General features: G+C 40.5%; 1 protein-coding gene across 3 annotated transcripts in view; it reads left to right on the top strand.

Moving 5' to 3' along the window:
• Window positions 1–24730, top strand: part of CTNNA2 (catenin alpha 2) — a 1194816-nt gene that overhangs the window by 379197 nt on the left and 790889 nt on the right. For all 3 annotated transcript variants that reach the window (XM_059943640.1, XM_059943641.1, XM_059943642.1), the window contains 3 exons: window positions 2550–2716; window positions 13075–13194; window positions 17834–18100. In XM_059943640.1, the coding sequence (XP_059799623.1) occupies window positions 2550–2716; window positions 13075–13194; window positions 17834–18100 (554 nt within the window). The remainder of the gene's footprint in view (window positions 1–2549; window positions 2717–13074; window positions 13195–17833; window positions 18101–24730) is intronic.

The following is a 24730-nucleotide window of genomic DNA, read 5'->3' as shown; positions in this document are numbered from 1 at the left end:
AGCTCCGTCCTGCTGTGTGCCATCCCCTGGCTTTGAAGCAGTATTGCTGGCCAACTAGTCAGCATCTGGATGAAGTGCCGTTATACTGACCCCCTATATGAAAATCTGATCTTGAAAATCAGTTTGATTAGGCACGGTTTCTCCACAAGCTGGAAGGGGGTGTGACTGGACTGTCCTCTTAGGGCCCTTTTTTTCTAAGAGCCCTGCCTGAATGGTCTATTCTTACCCAAGCTATGACTCATACCAATGTAACCTGAAAATTTGGGACCAACCACGTAGCTCCCTCGGTTCACCTGCAGAATAAATCTCCCCCTTCCTTGAATAAGTGGATCCCTTCCAACAGCAGCTGACTTACCCATTAATACCATATACAGATGTGTCCATTCTTCACCTAGGGTGACCCTCTCGATATTTCATTAGATTCACCTTGGTGTGTAATGTTCTTTCTTGCTGCACTCTACAGAGTAAGAATGAGGTAGACTTCTCCCCACCACTCAGGTATCTGCTACTGTCTTTTTCTGGGGGACAGGGAGTGGGCAGAGAGGAGATTTATGCAAGCCTGTGGCAACGGTGGAACGCTGGGATTGAATATGTATCTCCTAACTGCCAGCCTCTACCTTAAAGTATATTTAGGCCTCTAGAGCCATACATCTTGAAAATTCACCAGTATGATAATGAATATTTAAACTTCTCCCATGCTGTTGTTATATATTAAGCCACTTGTTTGTGCCTAGGTATAAAGACTAAGCTGGTTGGCTGTGTAATAGATGGTAGCCTCTTTTAAAAATCCTACAGCACAATATATTTCCTTACACACCCACATTTCTTAAGTATAAAAAGGATCACTGTGAGGGTTTAAATAACTACAACATGGAGGGAATTACATTATATTTTGATCTGCCTGTAAAATGATGAGAAGAGTTTTTTATTTTCCCTTGTATCTTAGGATAAATTATAGGATGCATGGCCTTTCAGTGATGTAATTAACTTTATTTAAATCAACTCGGTTTTGATGAATAGATGAGAAGTATCATTTTATAAATATTGAATGACTTGTGTCACCCTAATTTAATTAATTGGTCAGCTTAACTCTACTCTTCTGGTTCATTGAAGCATTTGTACCCCTGTGTATGTTCTGCTCTGTGAAGCTTCATTATACTTTTTCCTAGTTCTAGTTCCTAGTTCTCTGTTCTCCGGGTGGATATCCACCCCATCAACATGGGGCCCATCTCATGTAGTGAATGATCTCCCTTTGTTTCCCTCTCCTGGGGTACAAATATGTACCTGTCCATTGTGTTGGGTCAGTATTCACCATCACCACCTCGTCTCTGGTTTCCATACCTAACCAGTCCCCAAATCCATTGTTTCTCTCATGCAGATCTCATTAATACTCACTTCCTCTCTGTATCCTGTTCCTATTTCCCTGGTCCATGTCCTCATTACTGCTCCCTCAGATTATAACCATGTTTTCCTGTTTTCTCTGCACTAGTCTTGTCCCTTCCAGTTTATTTTATATAATGTAGCCAAAATTAAAATCTATTAAGTCATTTCCCTCCCTGCTGAGGACACAGTTCAGATCTCTTCCACAGTGTTCCAGGCCCTGGTGCCTCTCTTCCCCACACCCCTGACTCGCTGTGACTTTCCAGGTGATGGCATTTCCCCATACTCAGCGCCCTGCTCCAAGTTCTGGAGCCTCGTGGTGTTCCTGCTGCCTCGGGTTTCCTTCCTACCTTTGTCTTCCTGGTGAACACATTTTAGTTTTTCAAAGGCTATCAACATTGACAGCTTCCCTCCAGCCTCACACTAAATGAGTAAATCACTTCCTCCTCTGCTTTGCCTTCATTCTTAATCATATATCTATGATGGCACGTAATCACTATTATAAGTATGTATTTACAACCTGTGTCCTCGTTAGATTGTGAATTCCTTGGGGCCAGGGCGTTCTTAGTCACCTTTGCAATTCCAGAGCCTGGAAGAGAATCTGGCATGAGTATGTGCTTAATAAACATCTGTTGAATCGCTTCAATTGTCTCATAAATGTTCTCTATATTAGAGAATAGCTTCCTAGCAGAGAATTAAAAGAACAGACCTGGGGCAACTCTATAGTCTGTTATTGTCTGATTAGCTCAATTAAGACTACAGAGCTCATGAGGCCAAGGTCTTAAGTTTCATTCCTCTCTGGAGCAGTTAACTTTATTCTTCAACGGTTAGAAACCAACTAGCCTAGTGAATACCACTGGTTCCAAGGGATGTGCAGAGTGAGAATGAATAAGGTCAGGCAAATCCATCTCAATTCTTAGACAAATTGAATTAAATATCTTCCTTATTGATGCTAAACACATAATTTTACACTTGGGTTTTGTCTACAGCACCTGTCTGGGTGCACTTATGTGTTTGACTTGAAAGTTTCTGCTGCACTGAGGGAGCTGGTACCACCTGGTAATAGTGGCTTTGCAATGAGAGCTGTGATGGCCCGTCCACAGATCTTTATGACTGCCAGCCTCTGAGCCTCCTGTCTACCCACATGTGTCTCCATGTCTGTCTTCCAGGTGAGACGATGCGCATTGCCTCTTCCGAGTTCGCTGATGACCCGTGCTCCTCGGTGAAGCGTGGCACCATGGTGCGAGCTGCCCGGGCTCTGCTATCGGCTGTAACACGCTTGCTCATCTTGGCGGACATGGCAGACGTCATGAGACTTTTATCTCATCTGAGAATTGTACGTATGTAGAACTTACCAAAATGTGCTTTATGTGGGTAGCAATATTGACCATGGCACTGAACTGGACCAAAGATGTTTCACTGCTCACCAGATCACTTGGTTACTCACCCAAGTGGTATGCCCCCAATTTTTCTACTACTAAAATTATATTCAATAATACATCTTTCAAAGTTACTGAAGATTCACTTGAATTGTTTTCCTTCTCTCAAAACACAGAGTTTGGATTTCCCCTTAGTTCTTGGCGTACAAAACAGTGCATCTTTCAGGCTGCAGAGGCTGCCGCGCATGGTGTGCCTGCCTTGACTTTGTCTTGAGATTCAGAGCAGCGCTGGTCCCTGTGGTAATTCAGGCCAGGCCAGCTCTTCTGGGTAGCTGGCCATGTGACCACTTCTGCCCACCTTAATGTGGATCCCATGTTGCATTGTATTTTGTTAACTGCTCCAGCGTTGCCCTTTTGTAGAATTATGTACTTTGAACCCCCCTTAGTCTGGCAATAAAAAGAAGCCTCGTCCACAGCACTGATGGCTAGAATCAATCTTGTTGCATCAAGCTTGGCATCTAACATTCCTGGATTGGGTCTCTGGGCGCATATGTGCCCCACCAACTCCTAGAACTCCATGATATGTGCCTTGCTTGTCAGGATTCCTTGGTTCCTTTTAAGTCTTTTGTTTCTTCATGGAAGTGGAGATTTGCCCTGGTCACAAATTTTCCTGGGTCACGTGCAACCCTCCCAGTCCTTGACAGCTAGGCCTTTCTCTGTTTTCCTAGTTGCTCACTGGTATCTAGTTGCAGCCTGGGTGGACCCACCCTTTGATGATGTAACTCAGTTGCTTAGGAACGTGGCTTCTGCCTTGAGGGTCTCTATTCCATGCCTGTATTTTCTTCTTCCATGAAATGAACAATGAGGGGGCAGGTGAGATAGGAAATGAATAATGACAGCCTGCTCTTACCTCACCGTCCATATCAGATTTGTCCAATATGGAGGTTCATTAAGAAATTTCCAAAATCACAAGTGTTTTCTGTCAAAAAATCTTGGGCAGGGTCTTAGCTGAGCTGGCCCCAATAAAGGAGCCAAGATTTCCAAAATTTTGTATAAACTCTGCAACATTATGAAAGGCCTCAAATGCCAACATCCCCAGGCTGAGTTGCATGGTCATAAACCACAAAGAAGGCATAGCTCTTCATGGTTTCTGTTCAGGTTCCTGAGGAGCCAGGGGACACGAAGCAGAACCTGTTTGGGAATTTTTCTCTCAGACTTTTCTCAGAGAATAGGCCTCAGAAACCCAGGAAGGCTCTTGCAAGTTGGATGAGGAGAGCAGTATGAGGAAAGACTACCTATTTCACAGGATACTGAGGGGTAGTGTAACTTTATGAATAACCTTATGGCCCCTGGAGTAAGACAGCCTAGGTCTAGTCTTGGTTTGGGGTCCACTTGCCAGCCTGTCCTAACCCACCACATAAAGCCTCCACAGCATAGAGAACAGACAGGGTGGTAGCCAAAGGGGAGGGGGGCGGGGGAGGGATGGGATGGGAGTCTGGGGTAAGCAGATGGAAGCTATTAACTAGAGAATGGATAAACAACAAGGTTCTCCTGTAGAGCACAGAGAACTATATTCAATAACCTATGATAGGGGCTTCCCTGGTGGCTCAGTGGTTGAGAATCTGCCTGCCAATGCAGGGGACACGGGTTCGAGCCCTGGTCTGGGAAGATCCCACATGCCGCGGAGCAACTGGGCCCGTGAACCACAATTACTGAGCCTGCGCATCTGGAGCCTGTGCTCCGCAACAAGAGAGGCCACGATAGTGAGAGGCCCGCGCACCGCGATGAAGAGTGGCCCCCGCTTGCCACAACTAGAGAAAGCCCTCGCACAGAAACGAAGACCCAACACAGCCATAAATAAAACAAACAAACAAACAAAAAACCTATGACAAACCAGAATGGAAAAGAGCCTTAAAAAAGAGAATCTATACATACGTACAACTGAGTCACTTTGCTGTACAGCGGTAATTAACACAACATTGTAAATCAACTATACTTCAATAAAATATATGTATAAAAAATAATAAAAAATGAAACTTCCTTAGGTCTCAGACACCTCATCTGTTAGTAGGGGGCTAATGATTGTGCAGCCCTCAGAGTTGTGGGGAGGTTTAAACTGGGGGAATTCCTTATGAAGCATTCATCACGGAGTCTGGTGCAAAGTAAGTGTTTGGTAAATGGCGGCTATGTCACCATTGTCAGATCCCGGAACTGCAGTGCTGGCTGTTATTTCTTCAGCCCCGCCTGAATTATGTGCATCTTTTAGGCTACAGATGACTTTGTTCTCAAGTGTGTTGGAGAAAAAGTTTTGTTACCTTTCTCTTCCAGCCTGCTTAGTCTTCAAAGGCAACATTTTAAGAAAGATCTTTCCCCAGATGGACAGTCTTCCTTTACCAGGAGAATAGGACTGAACCTAAGGAAATTAACTTATATGTTCTCTGTGCCGTGGAAGGCCATTTCAAGCCCCTCTTGAGGAGTGATGAAGGCTAAATATTCTCCCCGAATGGCCCACACGTGGAGGGTGCTTGTGCAATCGGGGCCTGTAGTGTGATGTACAGCACCAGTTGCTGCCTGCAATCCTGCCTCTACCCACCTGTTTTGACCAGTGCTGTCGGCTGATAATATCACACTGCAGCCTGTCTTAATGTGGAGTCAATTATATCCTCTTCCCGACACAGCAGTTTGAGAAGTTAAAAAAAAAAAAAAAAAAAAAAAAAAAGATTTAGCACAAAATATGGAAAGGTCAACCCAGCAATATTAAGTAGTCCTGTCAGACTGTCAGTAGTAAAATTAAAAATGATTGTAGACTGAATAACACATTTGTTCTACTGAAAGCGCAGCCTCTGCAGGGAACAGCGGTGGCGGAATGGTGTACTCTTGTGGAGCAAGTGGGGAACTGCAGCTTCTGGTGCTATCGCTGAATTACTCAGGTGGCATGTGTCATACTTGGGTTCAGGTCAGTCAGGGTTTCATACGATGGGACTATTGTTCCAATCCCCTAAAAAAGACAATGTGTCAACAATTCTTTGCAAATGAACATGGTATATAATTCTTCTTAGCATTTTTGTTCTTGTCTATAGAAGCACATCCTCTCATAAACAAGTGTTGTCTGCCAGCATCTACTTGTTTTTAACTCAAGATGAAGGAAATACCTTTATGTATTTTGATGGAGCAGGTTAGAAATTATCATCTATACTTTTATCAAGACTTCTTCCAAATAAAAATGAGTTTCTTTACCAAATGGATGATAGAACGTAGATGAGAAAAAGAGTGGCAGGTGCTTTCTAACGATAATAAAGCAGTGACTTGATTTGGGGTCGGAACATTGATTAACACAGTATAAGGAGTCCTGTAGCTTCCTGCCGTGTTAACCACTGCATAGGTATTTTACCTTTAAGCATTTCAGATAATATTTTACTTTTCATCTTTTAGGCCATATGCCAAAACTTTATTGCCGTTCTTTGCAGATATTGATTTTTCTCGTTTCTGAGTAACTTACAGGAATATGGAGGGAATTGCCTTCTTATCAGAAACTTATTTTCATGTTTTTCCATCAATAATTCACTGAGTAGATGAAGGAGAGTCCATTTATTCTCCTAAAATGCCCGTCTTCATTTTCTGCCCTGCACCCTCTAGGTAATTGTTGGCAAATTGAATAATCCTGAGCAAAAGTCATTCACCCTCTGAAAATGCGTAAAGAACTGGGAATTCTGCAGAGGTTGTGTGATTTGGCAGTGTGTAGGTTTTTGCATTCTGCTACCTTAAAATTACATTTGCAAACTTAAGTTTATATGCCTGCTAAGGAGTCCATCTTTTCATATAACACATAGATATTCTAGCTGCTCATATTAAGCTACTTGCTCTATTTTGCAAGTATTTGTGTGTGTTTTAATGTTGACCTCTCTTTTGAATATGTTATATTAAGGATTCGTATGACTGCTGAAGGTTTTTGCTACTGTAGTTATTTTGAATTCAGGAGGATAGTGATGGAACAGCGAGTGACATATAGTTCAAAGCCGAGTTATCGCCAAAGTGGGAATTTGATGTTCCTGAGCGAAGCTAAAGGAATCATTTGCACATCAGACATCATTAAAAACTACTGAATTATAATCACTTGTATTGTTGAAGTTGCTGGTGAGTGATTCCTTACAGACACCTGGTGTATCCTGCAATCAGTTGACATTATCAGTGTGTTAGATGGAGATGTGACACTTCACACTTTGAAAGGACTCCTGCATTTCAATCAGTGATTGAGAAGAGCAATATTTATTTTCCCTAAACTCTGAATGAATGCAATCAGAGTATATTGTCCAATTCTTAGCGTTGGTGATGTCATTACACACAAACTCACCTAGCCATGTGTGTGTCAGAGGAAACAATCACTTTTTTCTGTACTCAGGCTGAGTCCTGGAATAATGATGTTCCCGATTATCTCAGAATTCCTCCTTAGAAAGTCAATAACAAAATGAGAAAACACAACCATTTAGTCAACTTCTCAGAAAATTCAAATTATCTTCGAGACTACCAGGGGACAAATCTAATGCTTCTGCCCCATTGTTGGTGGGTGAGTTTAATATTACCTGTGATTTTTGTGACGTTAGCATTGAATGGTCTTAGTGAGTCCCCAGTAACATTATTTCTCAGTAGTCTGCTGTTTTGTACTGCAACTCTGATGTGGCTCTTTTTTAAAAAAAAAATTATTGAAATATAGTTGATTTACAATATTTTGTTAATTTCTGCTGCACATAATCAAGGTATAAAATATCCTTGTCTGTGATTATAAAGGTAGATGTTACTGCCCAGGTTCTTAGCACATGTTTTTCATCAGAGCTGTCATGGCATTAACTTCAGCTGGTTTATTTGGAATTTATTTATTCAGTTATCCTTTCAAGAGATACTTATTGGATGCCTACTATGTATAAGACATTGTGCCAAGATATATGACTTCAAAGGTAAATAAGACTCAACTCCTGCCTTCGCAACTGTATAGGCTGGTAGTGGGGGAGACATTAAGAAAGAGTGCAGTACATGTTGTGAAAATTGCGCATATTGCTATGGTCTCACCTGGAAGGAAAACATAATAATTAGGATGTTTTCCATTTTAAATAAAAGAAACCCAACTCAAGTTGGCCTTTCCTAAAGGGAATATATTGGCTCACCAAACTAAAATTCCAGAGGCAGGTAGCTTCAGGCAAAGCTTGATCAAGGTACAAACATGTGACAAGGACCAGGTTTCTATATCTTTTTCCTCACTAAGGACACTCTTCTCTGTAGGCCCTTTTCTCAAACTCTCAAGGTAGCTACAAAATATTCTCAAGATTACATGCTTCTAGACTATAGTTAGCAAACAAGAGGAAATTCTCTTCCCAGGCAGCTCAAATAAAAGTTTTACAATTTTGTTAGTCATTTTGGCTTCTAAATCAGGTATACATCTCTGAGTTAATTATTTAGAGGGGGCGTGGGATGTGCTGATTTCTTAGTTTGGTCAGCACTGTTCCTCTCCCTCATCAGCCCCAAACCAAGGATGGGATCAGTTCAACCAAATGTATTGTTGGGTGATTTGGGATAATGTGAAGAAGGGTGATGTGATTGGGAGAGGGAGGTGTTAGGACTGGGGCTCAGTGAACTGAATGAGATTTGCCTTTTCCTGAACTAATTGTTCAACCACAGATTGAACAGGCTGGAGTCACAAGCCCAAGCCTGAAGCTGGGGGCAGAGAATTGAGGGTGATTGGCAAGAGGTTGGCCCCATCAGAAGAGTGGGGAAGGTATCATCCTGTCCAGTAGTGAGAGCAAAACTACACAGTAATTTGAGCAGGGAAAGCTTAATATAAAGAATTATTAGGGGCTTCCCTGGTGGTGCAGTGGTTGAGAATCCGCCTGCCAATGCAGGGGACACGGGTTCAAGCCCTGGTCTGGGAAGATCCCACATGCCGCGGAGCAACTGGGCCCGTGAGCCACAACTACTGAGCCTGCGCGTCTGGAGCCTGTGCTCCGCAACAAGAGAGGCTGCAATAGTGAGAGGCCTGCGCACCGCGATGAAGAGTGGCCCCCGCTTGCAGCAACTAGGGAAAGCCCTCATACAAAACGAAGACCCAACACAGCCAAAAATAAATAAATAAATTAATTAATTAATTAAATTAAAAAAAAAGAATTATTAGCGCTAATAGATTAGAGTAACAAGCAATTGTCTAGGAAGACTTAAAGAGAACTCTAGGGAAGGAGCAGCCACTCCCTCCAGGACTGAGATAGAGCACTCTAGGGAGAGCCCACCCCAAACCAGGGCCAGGATCCAGATGTTCCTAGGCCACTGGATGACAGAGAGGCCACTGAAGTGCCACACAAGCCAACGGAACTTGCCAGAACTCTGCCCTTTAGGGTGTCAAGGAAAACTGTGCGTGGAGACATGTCTCACTAGAGGCATTCCACTACAGAATCACCCATGGGGGCCACCTGGTGTTGGAGGAACTACCCCTGCTGCCGAGCCTGTCCAGGGAACGCTCCAGGACCAGGAAACAAAACCCCTTCCTCCTTTGTTGCCTGTCAAACACTCTCTCCCTACAAAGCTTAACATAGGAATAAGATCTTAACACAGGAATAAGGTGTAAAGGGCCCAGCTACGTGTTCACAGAGCAGGCAGAAAGTATGAAATTTAGATTTGATAACCAGCCTAGGGAGAGAGTGAGTCACTGCTCCCAACTGGCATACTCTTGCCATAAGAAGGGAGATGGATCCAGGTGGGACAAAAGATTTCACCTACTGAGAGCTTCACAGACGGAGGAAAGAACAAAGGCATGAGAGTGAGGGAGGGACTTGGAGCGTCCACAGTAATCTGGTTGATTGATTCTGTTGTTGGAGCAGACAGGGTGAGGTTGGGAGGGGCAGTCACAGAGTTAGGGAGATACAGGGTGTGGAGTGTCTCGGTTATCATGATAATTAGTTTGGACTCTACCCATTTGTTTAGACTCTGTATAGATTATGGGGAACTGCTGAGTAGTCCTAAGCATTAGAATCAGCTTCGTGATTTAGCCAAATAATTTTGGTAGCAATATGGAGAAGGAATTAGAAGAGCGGTGAGCCCAAGCAGAGAGACAGATTGAGAGATGATTAAAATGATCCAGGCCAGTGAATGAAAGGAAAGCTGAGTGAAGGCAGTGGCAGTGTGTACTGTGAAGGGGTAGATTTTAGAGAAATTAAGAGGTGGAATGACTAAAACCTGGAGACTGATCAAATCAGATGGGGCAGGGCTCTTCATGAATCTTCATTATCAGCTGATCAGTACAATCCAAACTGGACTCCAGCAGCTTTACAAAACCATCCTTTTTAGGAAACTGAGGCAGCACAGCCTGGGAGTTAAAAGTATGAGCTCTGGAGCAAACTCTCTGGGCTCACACCCAGGTTCCTGCACTCTCTTGCTGTGAGACCTCTCAGGCTGGCTCTGTCACCCCTCGGGCTGCAGTCTTTCCTCTGTAAAGAAGAAACAAGAAAACTATCAGCTTCAAAGAGCTGTTTTGGAGGACTAAATTAGATATATGTAAAACATTTGGACCAATGTCTGCTACATCATAAGTAGTCAGGGACACTGGCTATTGTCATTTTTCTTGTACAAGCTGAAAGTAACTTTGGAAATGTATCAAGCTGTATTATTGTACTTTATAAAGCATGGCACTTTATAAATAAATGATGCTAGCATTTAATCATTCTTGCTATCCGATGAAATCATTTTCTTCACTTTTGAACAAGGAAACAGAAAATTTAATCAAGAAGGCCAGCTTATCTTTAGGAGGCAGAAAGATAAAGTATGATGTTGCTGAGATATCCATGGTCAAACCAGAGTATATGGCTCAACAAGTAAAGTAATTAAATATAGAATCTTGTCTTCATTCATTCATTTACTTGGCCAACTCCTATTTCCAAGATAACATCTTTTAAATTTAGCTATAAATCCAGATCCTAACAAGAAAGCTTTGTATGACTTATTAGTTTCATTTGTGTCACTTAAAATCCAATCAACTGGATATCAACTGAAGGACCCTGGAATGAGGTCAGTCTGTCCAAACGGAAATGATCATAACAATGATTTGTAGCACTGGTATGGGCAGTGACTGTGGACAGAACAGGGTCACACGGTCCAGGAGGGGAATCAGACTCTTCTGTTCCTGCTGTCCCCATCCCCGTATGCCTGCCTAGCTCCTCATAGGTGCTTAATAAGTATTCATACTTAAGAAGTATGAATTCTCAGACTACTTTTTTACATTAAAATAAGTGCAGTTTCAGTCAGGAAAATTGGAGATTGATTTGATGTAATTAAATTATTGTCTTTGGCCACGCTGTGCAGCATGTGGGGTCTTAGTTCCCCAACCAGGGATCAAACCTATGCCCGCTGCATTGGGAGCACGGAGTCTTAACCACTGGACCACCAGGGAAGTCCTGGAGACTGATTTAAAGAGTCTGTCTCAAACAATTTGACAGAGCTGTCGACTAAATAATAGTGACAAGTAGGCTTGCTTTGGAATTGGGGGTAAGGGCTATTTCAGACAAACTCTGAGAAGACTCAAGATTTTAAGAGTTTTAAGGGACAAGCTCTGAAAATAATTTCTAAATCCACCAAATAGGGAGGAAATTTTAATATCCTGTCTAGAAGTTCACCCTTTTCAGCTATCCCCATCCCCAGAACTCAGGTTCCAGTATTAAGGACAGGAAGACCTGCCAGAGCTGAGGGTTCTCACGTTGGTGTTCGTCAGCCCAGGCCGGCCATGGGAGGAGAATAACTATCTGTAGGGTCCAAGGTCAGGAGGGCATTTATTACAAGGAAGTATGTGGCAGCTGCTTCTAAGGGCCCCCTTTATCAGCTTGTTGGAAGTGACTTCCCAATCCAGCACACAGAGTCCCCCAAACCTCCCCTTATAACACCTCCCCCATGAGCACCACTCTTCTTCTCAGAGCCATCACACAGCCTGCCATCTGTGTCCTTCCACTCCTCCCAGGTCCCTGTCACCTGCAGACTTTCCAAGAGCAAGACGTAGCCTTTCCTCTTCACAATCATTCAGGAACAATGCAAATAGGTACGAAAGAAAGATCTTCTATCTTCCATAAAAGATGAGAATGGAAACCTAATTTTATCTGGTGTCTAGATTGAACCCCCATCACCATCATTCTAAATAACTTCCCTTGCTTGCTGCAACTCTTTCCTTAATGAAATGTTAGCCTATTTAGTAAATTTAATGGTACTGTCATATCTATGGAGGAAAAGATTTGATGATATCCATTATCACTGGTTTATATACACTACTCTCTTCCTGCACTCAGTGGAAATTGGTGAGGAAGTTGGATTAGCCACCTTTGTGATTGTGTCAAGTTAAACAAAGGTGTATCTCCATAGTACTATGTTAATCTATGACTTTTTCTAGCCATTTTAATGGTCATTTGGATTTCCGCATTGTCAAACAATGAACTGTCTGTATATTGTCCTTTGATTTGGTCTAAACTACAAGAGCCAATTGGAATTCTGCAGTAGACCCATACATTCTCTGTATTTCTCATTACTCTTTCACAGCTACCATTTCTCTTTTTCTACTGCCACTCTCAGAAGCCTGTACTAGTTGAGGCCTCTCTACCAGACTCCCTTCAAAACTAAGAACTTTTGATTTTGCAAACGTAGTTCTGTCTTGTGCCTTATTCACTCACGATTATGTTCTTGGCTATTTCCACTGACCGTTATTCTGTTCACTCTAGTTGATGCCACCTTACATGGCAACAAAACTTCAAATTCAATTACTTCTCGAGGCTCAATATTTTCTCTTCTATTGGATGGCAAGGTGTAAACTCAGCTTAAAATTACAATCCCTTTAGTCCCAGCTTTAGAGGTGATGCCAAGAAGATTGGTTGCAGATTTAAGCTATCTCAAACTTTTTGCAGCCCAGAAGTTCCTCCAGTTTTTGTTTGCAAAACATTTCCTCCTCTGAAGATTTCTAAAGTTTGTTTTTCAATTCCATATTTCTTAAGTATATTTTCCTTTATTTTTCTACTTGAAATTAAAAGTCCATATCCCTTATCAAAACCATAACTCAAAATACAATCAATGTAGTATTTTATATGCTTCAGGAGTTCAGCAATTATTATCTTTTATATACAAAGTATATAAATGTTGAACAAATATTTATTCTGATTATAAATGCTTCTTGGGGTACTTTTTCCCATTATTTTATTTAAATGTTAATGCATAAATGTTTTCTTTTTAACAAACTAGCATTTCTAGCATGTTTAATAATATTGCAATACTATCCAGTTATGGATTTTTTTTTTTATCGTTTCAGGTGGAGGAGGCCTTGGAAGCTGTCAAAAATGCTACAAATGAGCAAGACCTTGCAAATCGCTTTAAAGAATTTGGAAAAGAGATGGTGAAACTTAACTATGTAGCTGCAAGAAGACAACAGGTGGGAAAGATTTTGGAAATCTAGGGGAGAAAGTGAGTGAGTTTAAGTAACCTTGTAGTTTTGTAGGCCCGGACAGTGGATCAGCTGCATCTGCTGGCTGTCAGATCACCAGATACCTTAGGAACCTGTGATCACAAAGGCAGCTTCCTAGTCGAGCCCGTTCTGGCCCTACTGTACGGTGGTGGTACTCCCTGGGTACTCTCAGGCCCCTGCGTGCTTACAGTAGGTCACAGGCCACCTGCTTCAGTGGTGGGAACCACTACGCCAGCCCTACCACACTCTAGCCTTTCTTTTTTTTTTGACTTTTATATTTAATTTTTTATGGAAGTATAGTTGATTTACAATGCTGTGTTAATTTTGGCTATACAGCAAAGTGATTCAGTTATACATATATTGATATATACATTTTTAAATATTCTTTTCCATCATGGTTTATCTCAGGATATTGAACATAGTTCCCTGTGCTATACAGCAAGACCCTGTTGTTATGCACTCCATGTGTAATTGTTTGCATCTGCTAACCCCAAACTCCCAGTCCCTCACTCCCCCACCACCCTCCCCCTTCACAGCCACAAGCCTGTTCTCTATGTCTGACCACACTCTAACCTTTTGTTCACACTTGGAAAAGCTCCCGATTGAAACATAAAGAATATCAAACTGTGGTGTGATGCTGTGGCCACTCCCTGGGCACTGTCCTTAGCCCTCACTTTTTATCTCCCAGCCCTGTGGACAGCACCGTGCATATACACACCCCAAGTGTGTAGTATGTACAGTGAAACTTTTATCAAAGAGATTAAGTAAACATGAAGAAAACTAGAGAAAAGACAGAGAAAGAGAGAGAGAGAAGGCAATGGACAGGGGAGGGAGAGCACAGGTAGCGAGTCACTTTGGTGAAGGTGGTTGACCTGGGGTTTTCTTTGCCTCCCTTTTGTCTCAAGATGACACTCTCCATTTAGCCTGCTCTATTTGTTCAGTAGGTACCATTAGAATTTTGTTTCCAAAGAGTGTGTCTTTTTCTTTCTTCTTAGAAAAAACATCTTTAAATGTGGAGAGGTTAGTTAAAATCCTATTCACCCATCTTCTTGACTACTCCTAGGATTCTTCGACATTTTGGGCACTTCCTAGGGACTTTTTCTAAGGTTCTCTGTGACCAACATGAGAATTCTACTGAACATTTGTTGAGTGTTCATCTGTGCCAGACTGAAGTGACACCTGTATTACAAACTTGACCAAGATCTAGTCCCTTCCCTAAAGAGCTTCCAGTGTCCTTGGTGGTGGGCACACAGTCATGATTTTAGTTCAGGCAATTATTTTTATGTATTTTGTTATCAGCAGAATGCTTTGTTCAAGTGGAATCTTGTGTGGTAGCCCACAATGTAATGTGGTTAGGAGCTAAGTTACTCTAAAGCACAGGTTTGAGGCCCAAAACCCACTTAGCTTGTTTAAACACCTGAAAAAAAAAATGCATTGAATCTTGATTTCAGTGAACCAAGGGGGAGGCTGGGGAGAACGGTGGGTGCTAGGACATTCAGAGTCTTGCAGAGTGTTTGGATTTTATTGTAAGTGAATGGGTAGTAGCTGAATAGTTCAGAGTTTGGTATCAAAGTCTCAGATTTACAGTTTAATGTTACTCTAGGTACATTGCAAAGAGGGGGTAGCATGGAAGAGGAGAGACTAGTTGTAGTTGGGAGGGGGCTGAAGTCATCTAGGTGAGCGATGCTGGTGATTCTGGAAAATCTTTATCAAAAGTCCAGGCTCTCGTTCAATTCATCCAAAAGAATTTGGTGAGGAACACAAAACACAGAGGAAAAAATAAACACACACACGGAGTCTGAGGATCAAAGAGAACAAAGACACAGTTTATTCAGGACAGAAGCAAAAGTTACACACTCAGAGAAGGGTGTGGGCGTCCTCTAGAGTGAGGGGTGCCACCCAGGGTTGTTGATCCTCTTTTTGTCTTATTTTTAGCACTTTGAATGGGTGGGGGTCTTTTTGATTAGGGGGTGGAATATTCTTTGAGCAGGGGGCTGAGGTGTGGCCTGGATTGCTTCAGGTTGCCTCAGCTTCTGGTCCTGCACATTTGTCTCCTGAAGCCACCCTACATGCGCTCTAGGAGCTGTTTTCCCTTCAATTGTCCCTTACTAGTTGAATGCCACATGTGGAAGGTCCTATAGGGTCATCAGCAACCTGTGCATTTTTATTGCACATGCTCCATGGTTCTTCATGGTCAGAGTTTCTTGCTCAGATGCTACAAAGTTTCTGTTTTAGATGCCATTCCTCCATGCATCATGGCCTAAGTAAGGGCAAAACAAAGAGGTAGCTTTGCCTTCTGACTAATGCCTGTGCATGAGGAAGCTGTCCTTTGGCCCGGCTGTGTCTTTTCTGCCTCAGTGGTGGCCTCAGATAGCTTGGCAGCAGTACCGGTGGAGAAAAGCATAGGGAGTCCACGTTTATTTTGAAAATAGAACACTCAGGACCTGCTGTGGAATTGGCTGTGGGAGGTTAGGGAGTGAAAGCAACCAGTTCACATCTGAGGTTCTGTTTGAGCAAATGGGTAGGTGGTGAGGAATTTACTGAGATGGGTGAAGATTGGAAAGGGATTAGTGAGGTTTAGAGATCAAGATTTCATACTTAGATACATTGATTTTGAGATGCTTGTAAGATCCATGTAGAAATGTCAAAAGGAGAGAGATGTGGGTTGGAGATGGAAACAAGTCATCAACATGTAGCTGGTATTAAAATCCACAGTAATATATGAGATATTCATCTGAGAATGCCCATAAATATAATTTATTTTTATCTCATTAACCTTGTTTTAACTATTGCTATTTCACACTCTTTCAAGAAAATTTAGGAAAAAAAGTAGAATTAAAAAGAAGAAAAAAAATTGTATAACACTCTACCAGCCACAGAAACGTCATGCTAATATTTTGGTATATTGCTTTTCAGTTGTTTATCTTCATATTGTAACATATTTACAATCATACTGTGCATACAAATAGGTGTAAAATGTTCTTCTTTATTTATCTTATAAATATTACCCATTTTATTATTTTTATGGAAACTTCTTTTAATATCCACATAAAGAGTCCATCAAATGAAAACTTCAATAGTCTACTTAACCAATTCTTCATAAATCAACATTTACATTGTTTACAGGTTTTTTTCATGTGATTAAAAATGTTTCTAAAAATATCTTTATGGAAAGAATTTCCCACCCCCTATTTCTCACTTTCATATTTAGATTTTTTTTTAGTATAGATATATCCCAGAATGGAATCTAAGATTTCTGGACCAGGTGTTCTAGAGGTTAATAAGACCCTTCATGACTAGTTGGGAGGAAACTTCTACCTGCACCGCCTAGATTATTGACCAGTGTAGAGGATACCCTCACATGTTGGTTCCCCATTTATCTGTGTTGATCTTTAGGGCTAAAAATAAGTCATCCCAATTTAGAAATTGTGTTGGCTGGCATAGATCTGTTAGTGCTTAAGCAAAGGGGGATAGATGGCTCAGTTAGTTATTTACTACTTAATGTCAGTTTGTCTTGACAATCTTAGATATCAAATATAATGTGCTTGTCTCAGAATTATTTTGACCCATGGAAGAGAGATGTAATTCACTGTTTCCAGGTCATCCATCTATCGTGTACCAAGTGAGCAAATAGGAATAGAACCCCAGTGGTTCAAATACCCTCTAATGATAAATTTTGAAGCTAGAGAAATTTTCTCCCAGAGGTACTCAGCTGGCAGTCCTACATGGCTCTCAGAGAACAGTACTGCCTTTAACATTTCCAAAACTGCTGTGAACATTTTCTTAACAATACCCTTTAAAGCTGAAAATAGAGACTCTCCAGCGGTACTATTTTGACATCCAAAACTAAGAAAGCAAATCATCTTTGATCTATTTTTTTATTATTCCCTAAACTCAAATGAGTGATCTGCCATCAAAAGTAGTTTTGAAAAAAATGAACCCTATTCTGAAAATGATAATGAAGTGACAGAGATGCACTAAGCAAAATCAGAGGCGTTCAATTTCCCATGTTTGTGATTGTAATTCAATGTGGAGTCAGGCACAGTATCAGAAAACTGAAGTTTGGGTTTACCATCTGCTGATAACTAACTCTGATCCATTCAAGCCATTTACCTTGTTGGTGGCTCAGTTTTTACATTCTTGCAGCAATATTTATTGAATGCATTTCATGGGCCAGATACTGTGCTGTTGCCTAAAGAACCACTGAGCAAGATAGCTAGGGCTCTCTGCTGTCATTAGGCATACAGTTTAGGAGAAAGACATAAACTTAAATAAGTAAATACAATAAAGCATTGATGAGTGTTAATGATAGGAGGGAAGAGGGTCTTGTGGGAGCAGATAGAAGGGGATGTAGCTTAGAGAGTTGGATGGAGAGTAGGTTCTCAGAGGATGGGCCCCATCAGGGGAAAGGATAGGGTGGAAGAGGGATGCTCAGATATTTCACATAGAAAGAACAGTATGTGCAAAGTCTTGGCAGCTAGAGAGAAGAGAGAGGAGATGGTTTCTAAAATTCAGTGGTCCTAGATGTCTGTGACTTTAAGTTCTATTACAGATACTTCCATGGCAAGCTTCATGGAAGTGATGGGTTTGTGTTTTGCACACACAGGAGCTGAAGGACCCTCATTGTCGGGATGAGATGGCAGCTGCCCGAGGGGCTCTAAAGAAGAACGCCACAATGCTGTACACAGCCTCCCAGGCCTTTCTCCGCCACCCAGATGTTGCCGCCACCAGAGCCAACCGAGATTACGTGTTCAAACAAGTGCAGGAGGCCATTGCCGGCATCTCCAATGCTGCTCAAGCTACCTCGCCCACCGACGAAGCCAAAGGCCACACAGGCATCGGGGAGCTGGCTGCGGCTCTGAACGAATTTGACGTAAGCATCTGGGTGATGTACCCAGAAGGGTGTGTGTTTTCACTGAAAAAATGTTTTGGGATGAAGGGCCACCAAAATAATATACATGGATTTACCTCTCTTGAGGCTTTTGATAGTAAGTTAAACTACCTGATGTATGACTGTTACTAGGAATCCAACATCTTGGTAGAACCTAGTTTACTGGTCTTTAAAGGAACTAACAACTGTGTTAAAGAGGACCTGATCCCATGCAGGTAGAAACCTTGAACGCTGTAACTTTCCTACACCACAGGCTATTTTAGGGACAGTTTATCATTTGCAGGATTATCTTTATTATTAAAGAGGCAAATGTCATAGGCAGTGTAGACGTGGATTGCCTCGATGTTGTGTTTGGGTGAAAAAACGCTCTCAATTTCTTCATTTTCAATCAGTGGCAACCAGACTCCACTACCCTCTCATCCCATCCGGGATCCTGGTCTTCCTCGCATCAGCCCCTCTGGGTGGCACCTCTGCTAGTCCTGTGAATGACCCACATTCTGAAACTGCTATTTATAGGGGTGTGTCCCAATGAGGGAAGCAGTAGAAGGATGGCTCACTGTGCCATAGTCATGGCAACCGAATGAGTGGGAAGGACACATGTCATCAACCGCCCGGGATGACAGCTCTCACTGCCCCTGGGCCAGGATACAGCCCATCTGTGAGAAGGTGGAATTCAGTTGAGTTCATCCCATGTTCAGTGAGAGCCTACACATGTTGTGAGCTAAAAACATTTATAAATAATTAGTATCTGCTTTTAAGAGTTATATTTTCCCTTAGAGGAGATGAAGGATGCAGAATGTACTGAAACCCTTTAAGTGATAAAATACAATGTAACAGGAATTCATAGGAGAAAAATTGGTTACTTAACAGCTGTGGAGAAAGATGATGAGCTTAGCTTTTGGATATGTTGACATGAATTTTTGGCAGGAGATGACTGGCTGCCTGCTAGAAAAGAGAACCAGGAGCAAATGATTGTTAAAGGTATGGAGATGGATGATATAAAGGAGGGATAATTATAACACTTTATACACAGATAATTCTTTCCAGTTTTCACAGGTATCTCTCGTCTTTCTTTTATTTTTTCAGTTAGTCAAAAAAAAAATACATATATTGAACTCAGACCATATATATATTATTTCCAAAGTTTCTAAAATAAGGATTAAATACAATAAATTTCAAGTATTTACCACAGAAATTAGGCCTTAATATGTACTGCATTCACAAAGTTTTAGGAGACAACAGAATATTCATTGGAACTAATAAGATACTTCAGTAAGGTTATTGATTTTAAAATAAGGATATAGAAGTTACTAGATTTCCATAATGTAAAAAAAATAGAATAATGGAAAAGAGATCCTGTTCACAAAATAAACAATAAAAATAATTTGTTGGCTTTATTTCACTACTTAATTTTATTTTTTTATTATGTTAGAAATAATCCTGATACAAATGTAGAGGATCTAAGATAGAAAATTATATTACTTTACTGAGGGGTAAGTTTTACTTTTTGATAAATGATGTCATGATCCCAGGTAGGAAAAACTATTGACCCTATCAGTTTTTATAATATTCAGACAATCTGTATAAAAATTCTAGGAGGGTTATTTTGGAACTAGACAGAGTGATGATAAAATTTTTTTTTCCTTTTTTTTTTTTTCTGGGTTAAGAATGAATGAGCCCATAATTTAAGAAAACAAAAATGAGCAGGTCATGCACTCAGATATTAACACATTACAATGCCACATTAATTTTTACTGAGTGCATTAGAATAAAATTGTCTCATCAGTTAAACAGAATAGAAAATTACAACATCAAATACAAAATTATTTTATGAAATGATGCTTTCTTATTTTGAAATGGTGCTTTTTAAAATTAAAGAATATTTAGATTTTGACACAATTATACTTTTATAATCATAGTTTAGTTTATAATCAAAAAGTAAACAATAAAGCCTAAGTGAGGACCTGGTAATAGAGTAGATATGCAGCATACAGAGGACTCTCCTGAAGGATAGTCAGACTCTTCAGCTGCTGCCGCCTTCTGCCAGAGAGCATGGTGACTGCAGCTTCCCATTCTCTTTGTATCTCAACCATTTTCATTAAAAGGAGCTTTTACCCGCAGTGAATTTAACAATTGAGGCATCATTGGGTTATTATGGCTTTGGATTCAGAAAATGAAACTTAGGCCATGTGGGAAAAATCTATTAGCAAAGTATGTTGGTGTACTTTCCAACTGTTCTAATAGGTTGGTATCTTCTCATTATGGACAAATAGGCTTTGGGAGGTTAACATATGAATGTAATAGTCAAAGATTTTTTTAATAAAAAAAGTGGCATATTAACTAATTCACTAATTATATTTTACTAACTTTATATATTGCTATGTGTCATTATAAATATTAACTAAGTGAGGTTTATTACTTATATTAAATCAGTATCTTATGTGTTAACTAATTGTGTATTATATTAGCTAAGTATATTAACCAAGTAATATTGTATTATTAAATGTATATTAGTTCTCAAGCTATGTAAATTGCATACAGCATTATCTAATGTTTAAAATGGTATTTCTCAGATGTTGACAAAAATCAACATGTAGAACTGTCTCAATTAGCAATTCATAGATAGTAATCCCATTTGGTGTGGTTCTCTAAAAACAGTTATTTAGTAAATGAAATTAATTTCAGTACTTTCTCAAAAGTTGTAATGCTAGTAAAATATTATTATTTAAAGATATATTGTAATTAACCAGTTGTAGATTTTTTATCATTTCTGACACCAGCAAACCTAGACAGTCCTTAATGATATTTGAAAATCTCTCACTAAAAATAATGTTCCATTTCTCTTTGTAACAGAATTATACATTTCTGTTCTATATTTGCATAATGAATACCTCAGTATTTTTAATTTCCCAGGCGTATTGACTTGAAGTTGATTTAGAATTCACAGGCATTTGTCTTAAATCCTAAATGCTATTCTCAGATATTAAACAAATTGATATTACATTGGGTGGGAAACTCACTGACACTTCTGGTGATTTACTTTTCTGGTAATATCCCTTACCGGTGCTTGGTTTGGTGGCTTGCCAATGTAATAGGGATTTGAAAAAGTCAAGCAACTTTGAGATTCTGAAGTGAAAGGAACCGTACAAATACAAAATATATTTTCAGTCATCCCCTAATGTTGAATTTGAAGTCCAGTCCATTTCATAATGAGTCATCATTGTGTTAAACCCAGTTTTACTGGGAGGTAGGATGCAGAAGTGGCTTCGAGTTTCTCAGTTGATTAAGGACAAGGCAAAAATTAGTAGTTTTGCATTCATTTGTCTAAAATTATAGGATTGATTTCTACCTGGGTAGTTATAATTATGGCTCAATGCTCGGTGACCTATTTTCTGGCATTATTATCCTACCTACATAGGAAGAGTTGATGTAGTGATTTATGAAGTAAAAGACTGAAAGAAAAAACCCAGTATTTTAACAACTTGAAACTGTCAAGAGAGTCTCTAATGATACAACAGCAAAAAGTAAAATGATTGCTAATCAATGGAAAAATCAACCTCTGTTTAAAATGTGGCAACTTGAGGTAGGTAATATTATCTAGTGAAGCTATCTACTAAGGGATACTGAAAAGAATTTAGAAAAATGTGGTGACTGCTCAGAAGTAAATCATGTTATAATGTCAATTTTGACTGCTAGAAAACTTCCAAGAGTGGGAGAAAGGAAAGTGAAAAGTTATTCCTAAAGAATTTCTTTATTATTTTAAAGAAAAGAGAGTATGCCATGCCTTGTTTTTTGAAGCTTTCTTTTGTAGATGAAGATACTTTAGAAAAATGGAAATTGACACCATTCATGATCCAGTCTTCATAATTGATAGCTACTTTGCTTTTACAGTTATTTTCTTTTAAATCAGACAATTCCTCTAATCTTAATCTCAAATTCCTCCAATCTAAAGCATTGTACTTGTCGTTTTGCTTCTTTCTTTACCCATTTCCCTGGGAATTGGCTTGACTAATAATTCTCTTTTGCTTTTACATTTAATTTCTCCTACTCCACTTGTTTGGTTCCCTCAGCCTATAGAAAAAATGTATTTGTATTATACAGACTAAAAAGAAAATGAAATAAAATGTTAGACTACCATACTTACCATCTTCTCATATTTCACTCTTTGTTTTCCTTACAGAGTTAAGAAGTAGATTCTAATCTACTTGGCCGCTGACTAGCTCTTACCTCTTTCAGCCTTGTCGTCTACCCTCTACTCCTGCCCCTCCTCTGTGATACTATGTCTGAGGGTCTCTAGGGAACGTTCACTCGTGAAATCTTTGTGCTCTTATTCTCTAGTTCTTGACTGCTTCAACTTTGGAAAGAGGGGGGCATTGAATAGTATTAACTATACTTTCTCTTTCACTGTATTACTTCTCACTTGCAAGATTTAAATATCTGTGCTTGAGAAGTAGGACAGTCTAGTCTCAACCACATTGAGCTGAAATGTCACCATGACATCCCAACTCTGTGTAAGTTGCCATTTTTATTCCTGCCTCATTTTTCATACCTCCCCTCTACCTTTTAGGTTTTCTTCCTTTTTTCCTCCTTCTTTTTAAATATATTTTCATTCCTTGATCCACTGCTAATTCTCTCACTGATCTGGCATTCAGTGGGTGGAAATGTTGGCGTGTGAGTATGAGGAATGATGAGACATCTGTATCACCGGTGGATGAGGATGGCAAGGATCTGTAATCTGACAAGGTTAAGGGACTGAGGCTAACTGCAGTGGGAGAGAATTGTCACACCCCGGGGAGCAGCTTTGTGCTCCAGTGTTTACTCCCTAGGGTTATTCCAACTGTGTGCTGTCTTCAGGGGGTGCACTCAGATTCTGGGAGATTTAGTCCAAAGAAAGATGTAAAGGAGCAGGAGTCCAGGTGGCAGCAATCATTTCACAGCAGGACCCCAGCTCGTTGCTGGGACATGAGAAGAGGTTTCTGGGTACCTGAGAGTAATAACAACCCTGGACTAGGGTTTGGGATCCAGGGTTGGCATATAGCTCCAGTGGAGAGCTGGAGGGCTATGTAGATCACTTAGGTCACAGGCCCAAATACATGACCTCAGAGGTCTATGCTGAAGGAATCTGAAGAAGTAGAGTTTTTCTGTTGACCCCCTTCTCCAAATATCACTCTTCATATTTTTGAATAGGAAATAATTATTTCTTGTTATTGTTACTAGGCCCAGATAGATGCTCCCGGGGAAGCACTAGTCCCTTAAGGAGCCATGAGCCAGAATTCTGGCTGGCTCAGGGATTCTTAAAGGGTTTTATTGATTCATGGTCTCTACAACATCAGGCAAGGAGGAAGGTCTCCTTGGAGAAGTACATTTCACAGAGCATCTTGCTCGGTCCTTTCCCAGTTCTAACCCTCCCTTTTGCTGTGGAAATCAACATAGTTATTTATCAGAGAGGCTCACCCCAGGCCTCATCTCCTTCTCGGATGTTCTGTAAAGTTATTCTGACTGCAGACATCTGGGAACCCCCATACTGGGTTAAGAAGATCATAAGTTTTCTATGTATTTGTTTACATTAGAGTGAGGATGGAGAGAGGAGAGGAAAGGGCCCCATCAAAATACTGTAAACACACTGGTAAGGAAAATGCAAGATGTAGCTCATGTTCTAAAGCAATTAGCAAAGTGGAGGACAAATGCATAAAAATAAAAGCCAGTGAGCAGGACCATTTAACTTTTGAAAAGCAATTTTAGATTTCTAATTCAGGTACTAAAAAGATGGAGCAGGCAAGGTCAGCAATTTTCTGCCTGTCTGAGTTCATGCCAATATTTTTGAAGGCTTAATGTCTGTACAGTTATTATGTCTGTTATTCTTTAATACGTTTATTAGTACTCCTTAATAATGCTCTCTGCTATATTCCTATGAAGCGGTTCCCTCTTAATGGCTTTTGGAAGTAGCCTAGGACATTGGGAAGAGCCCAGAACTTGGATTCAAATGTCTGGCTACTACTTAAAGCCCTGTAAGTAACAAAGGATGTGTGACCTTAAGTTACCCAGATAGCATCTCTAAGCCTTGGAATAAGGTTTAGGCACAGGAGAGCTAAGATCATTCATAAAGGTGTAAAGGAGAAATGCTTACTGAACAGGTATAGTTACTGCAGTGCTTAAATGCTGTGGTATGCACCTATATACATAGTATGCACCTAACCTTCTGTGTGTGTGTGGGGGAGGGGTGAGATTAGGGAGGGTGAAATCAGAGAAGAATTCCTGGAGGAGGTGGCGCATGAGTAGGAATTAACATGATGAGTGTGAATGAGACTGTTTCTCAGACAGAACATCCTTGCATGCAGAGGTATGGTGGGTAGAGGAAGCGTAAGTTATTTGGTTCTGGAGCCCAGGGAGAAATCTGGCTAAGTCAGTGAGCTGGAGGAAGCTTCTAGAGACTTGTAGGCCTTGCAAGGGGCTGGGCTTCAACCTGAAGGCATTAGGGAGTTGCTGGTGATCTCAGGAGGGGAATGTATGCATGGTCAGATTTGTGTTTTTTTTTGTTTTTTTTTTTTTTAATTATTTATTTATTTATTTATTTATGGCTGTGTTGGGTCTTCGTTTCTGTGCGAGGGCTTT

This window comes from Balaenoptera ricei, chromosome 13, assembly GCF_028023285.1.
Source record: "Balaenoptera ricei isolate mBalRic1 chromosome 13, mBalRic1.hap2, whole genome shotgun sequence".
NCBI lineage: Eukaryota > Metazoa > Chordata > Mammalia > Artiodactyla > Balaenopteridae > Balaenoptera > Balaenoptera ricei.
The sequence above is the reverse complement of the archived record's forward strand: the minus strand, read 5'-3'. Positions and strand labels throughout refer to the sequence as shown.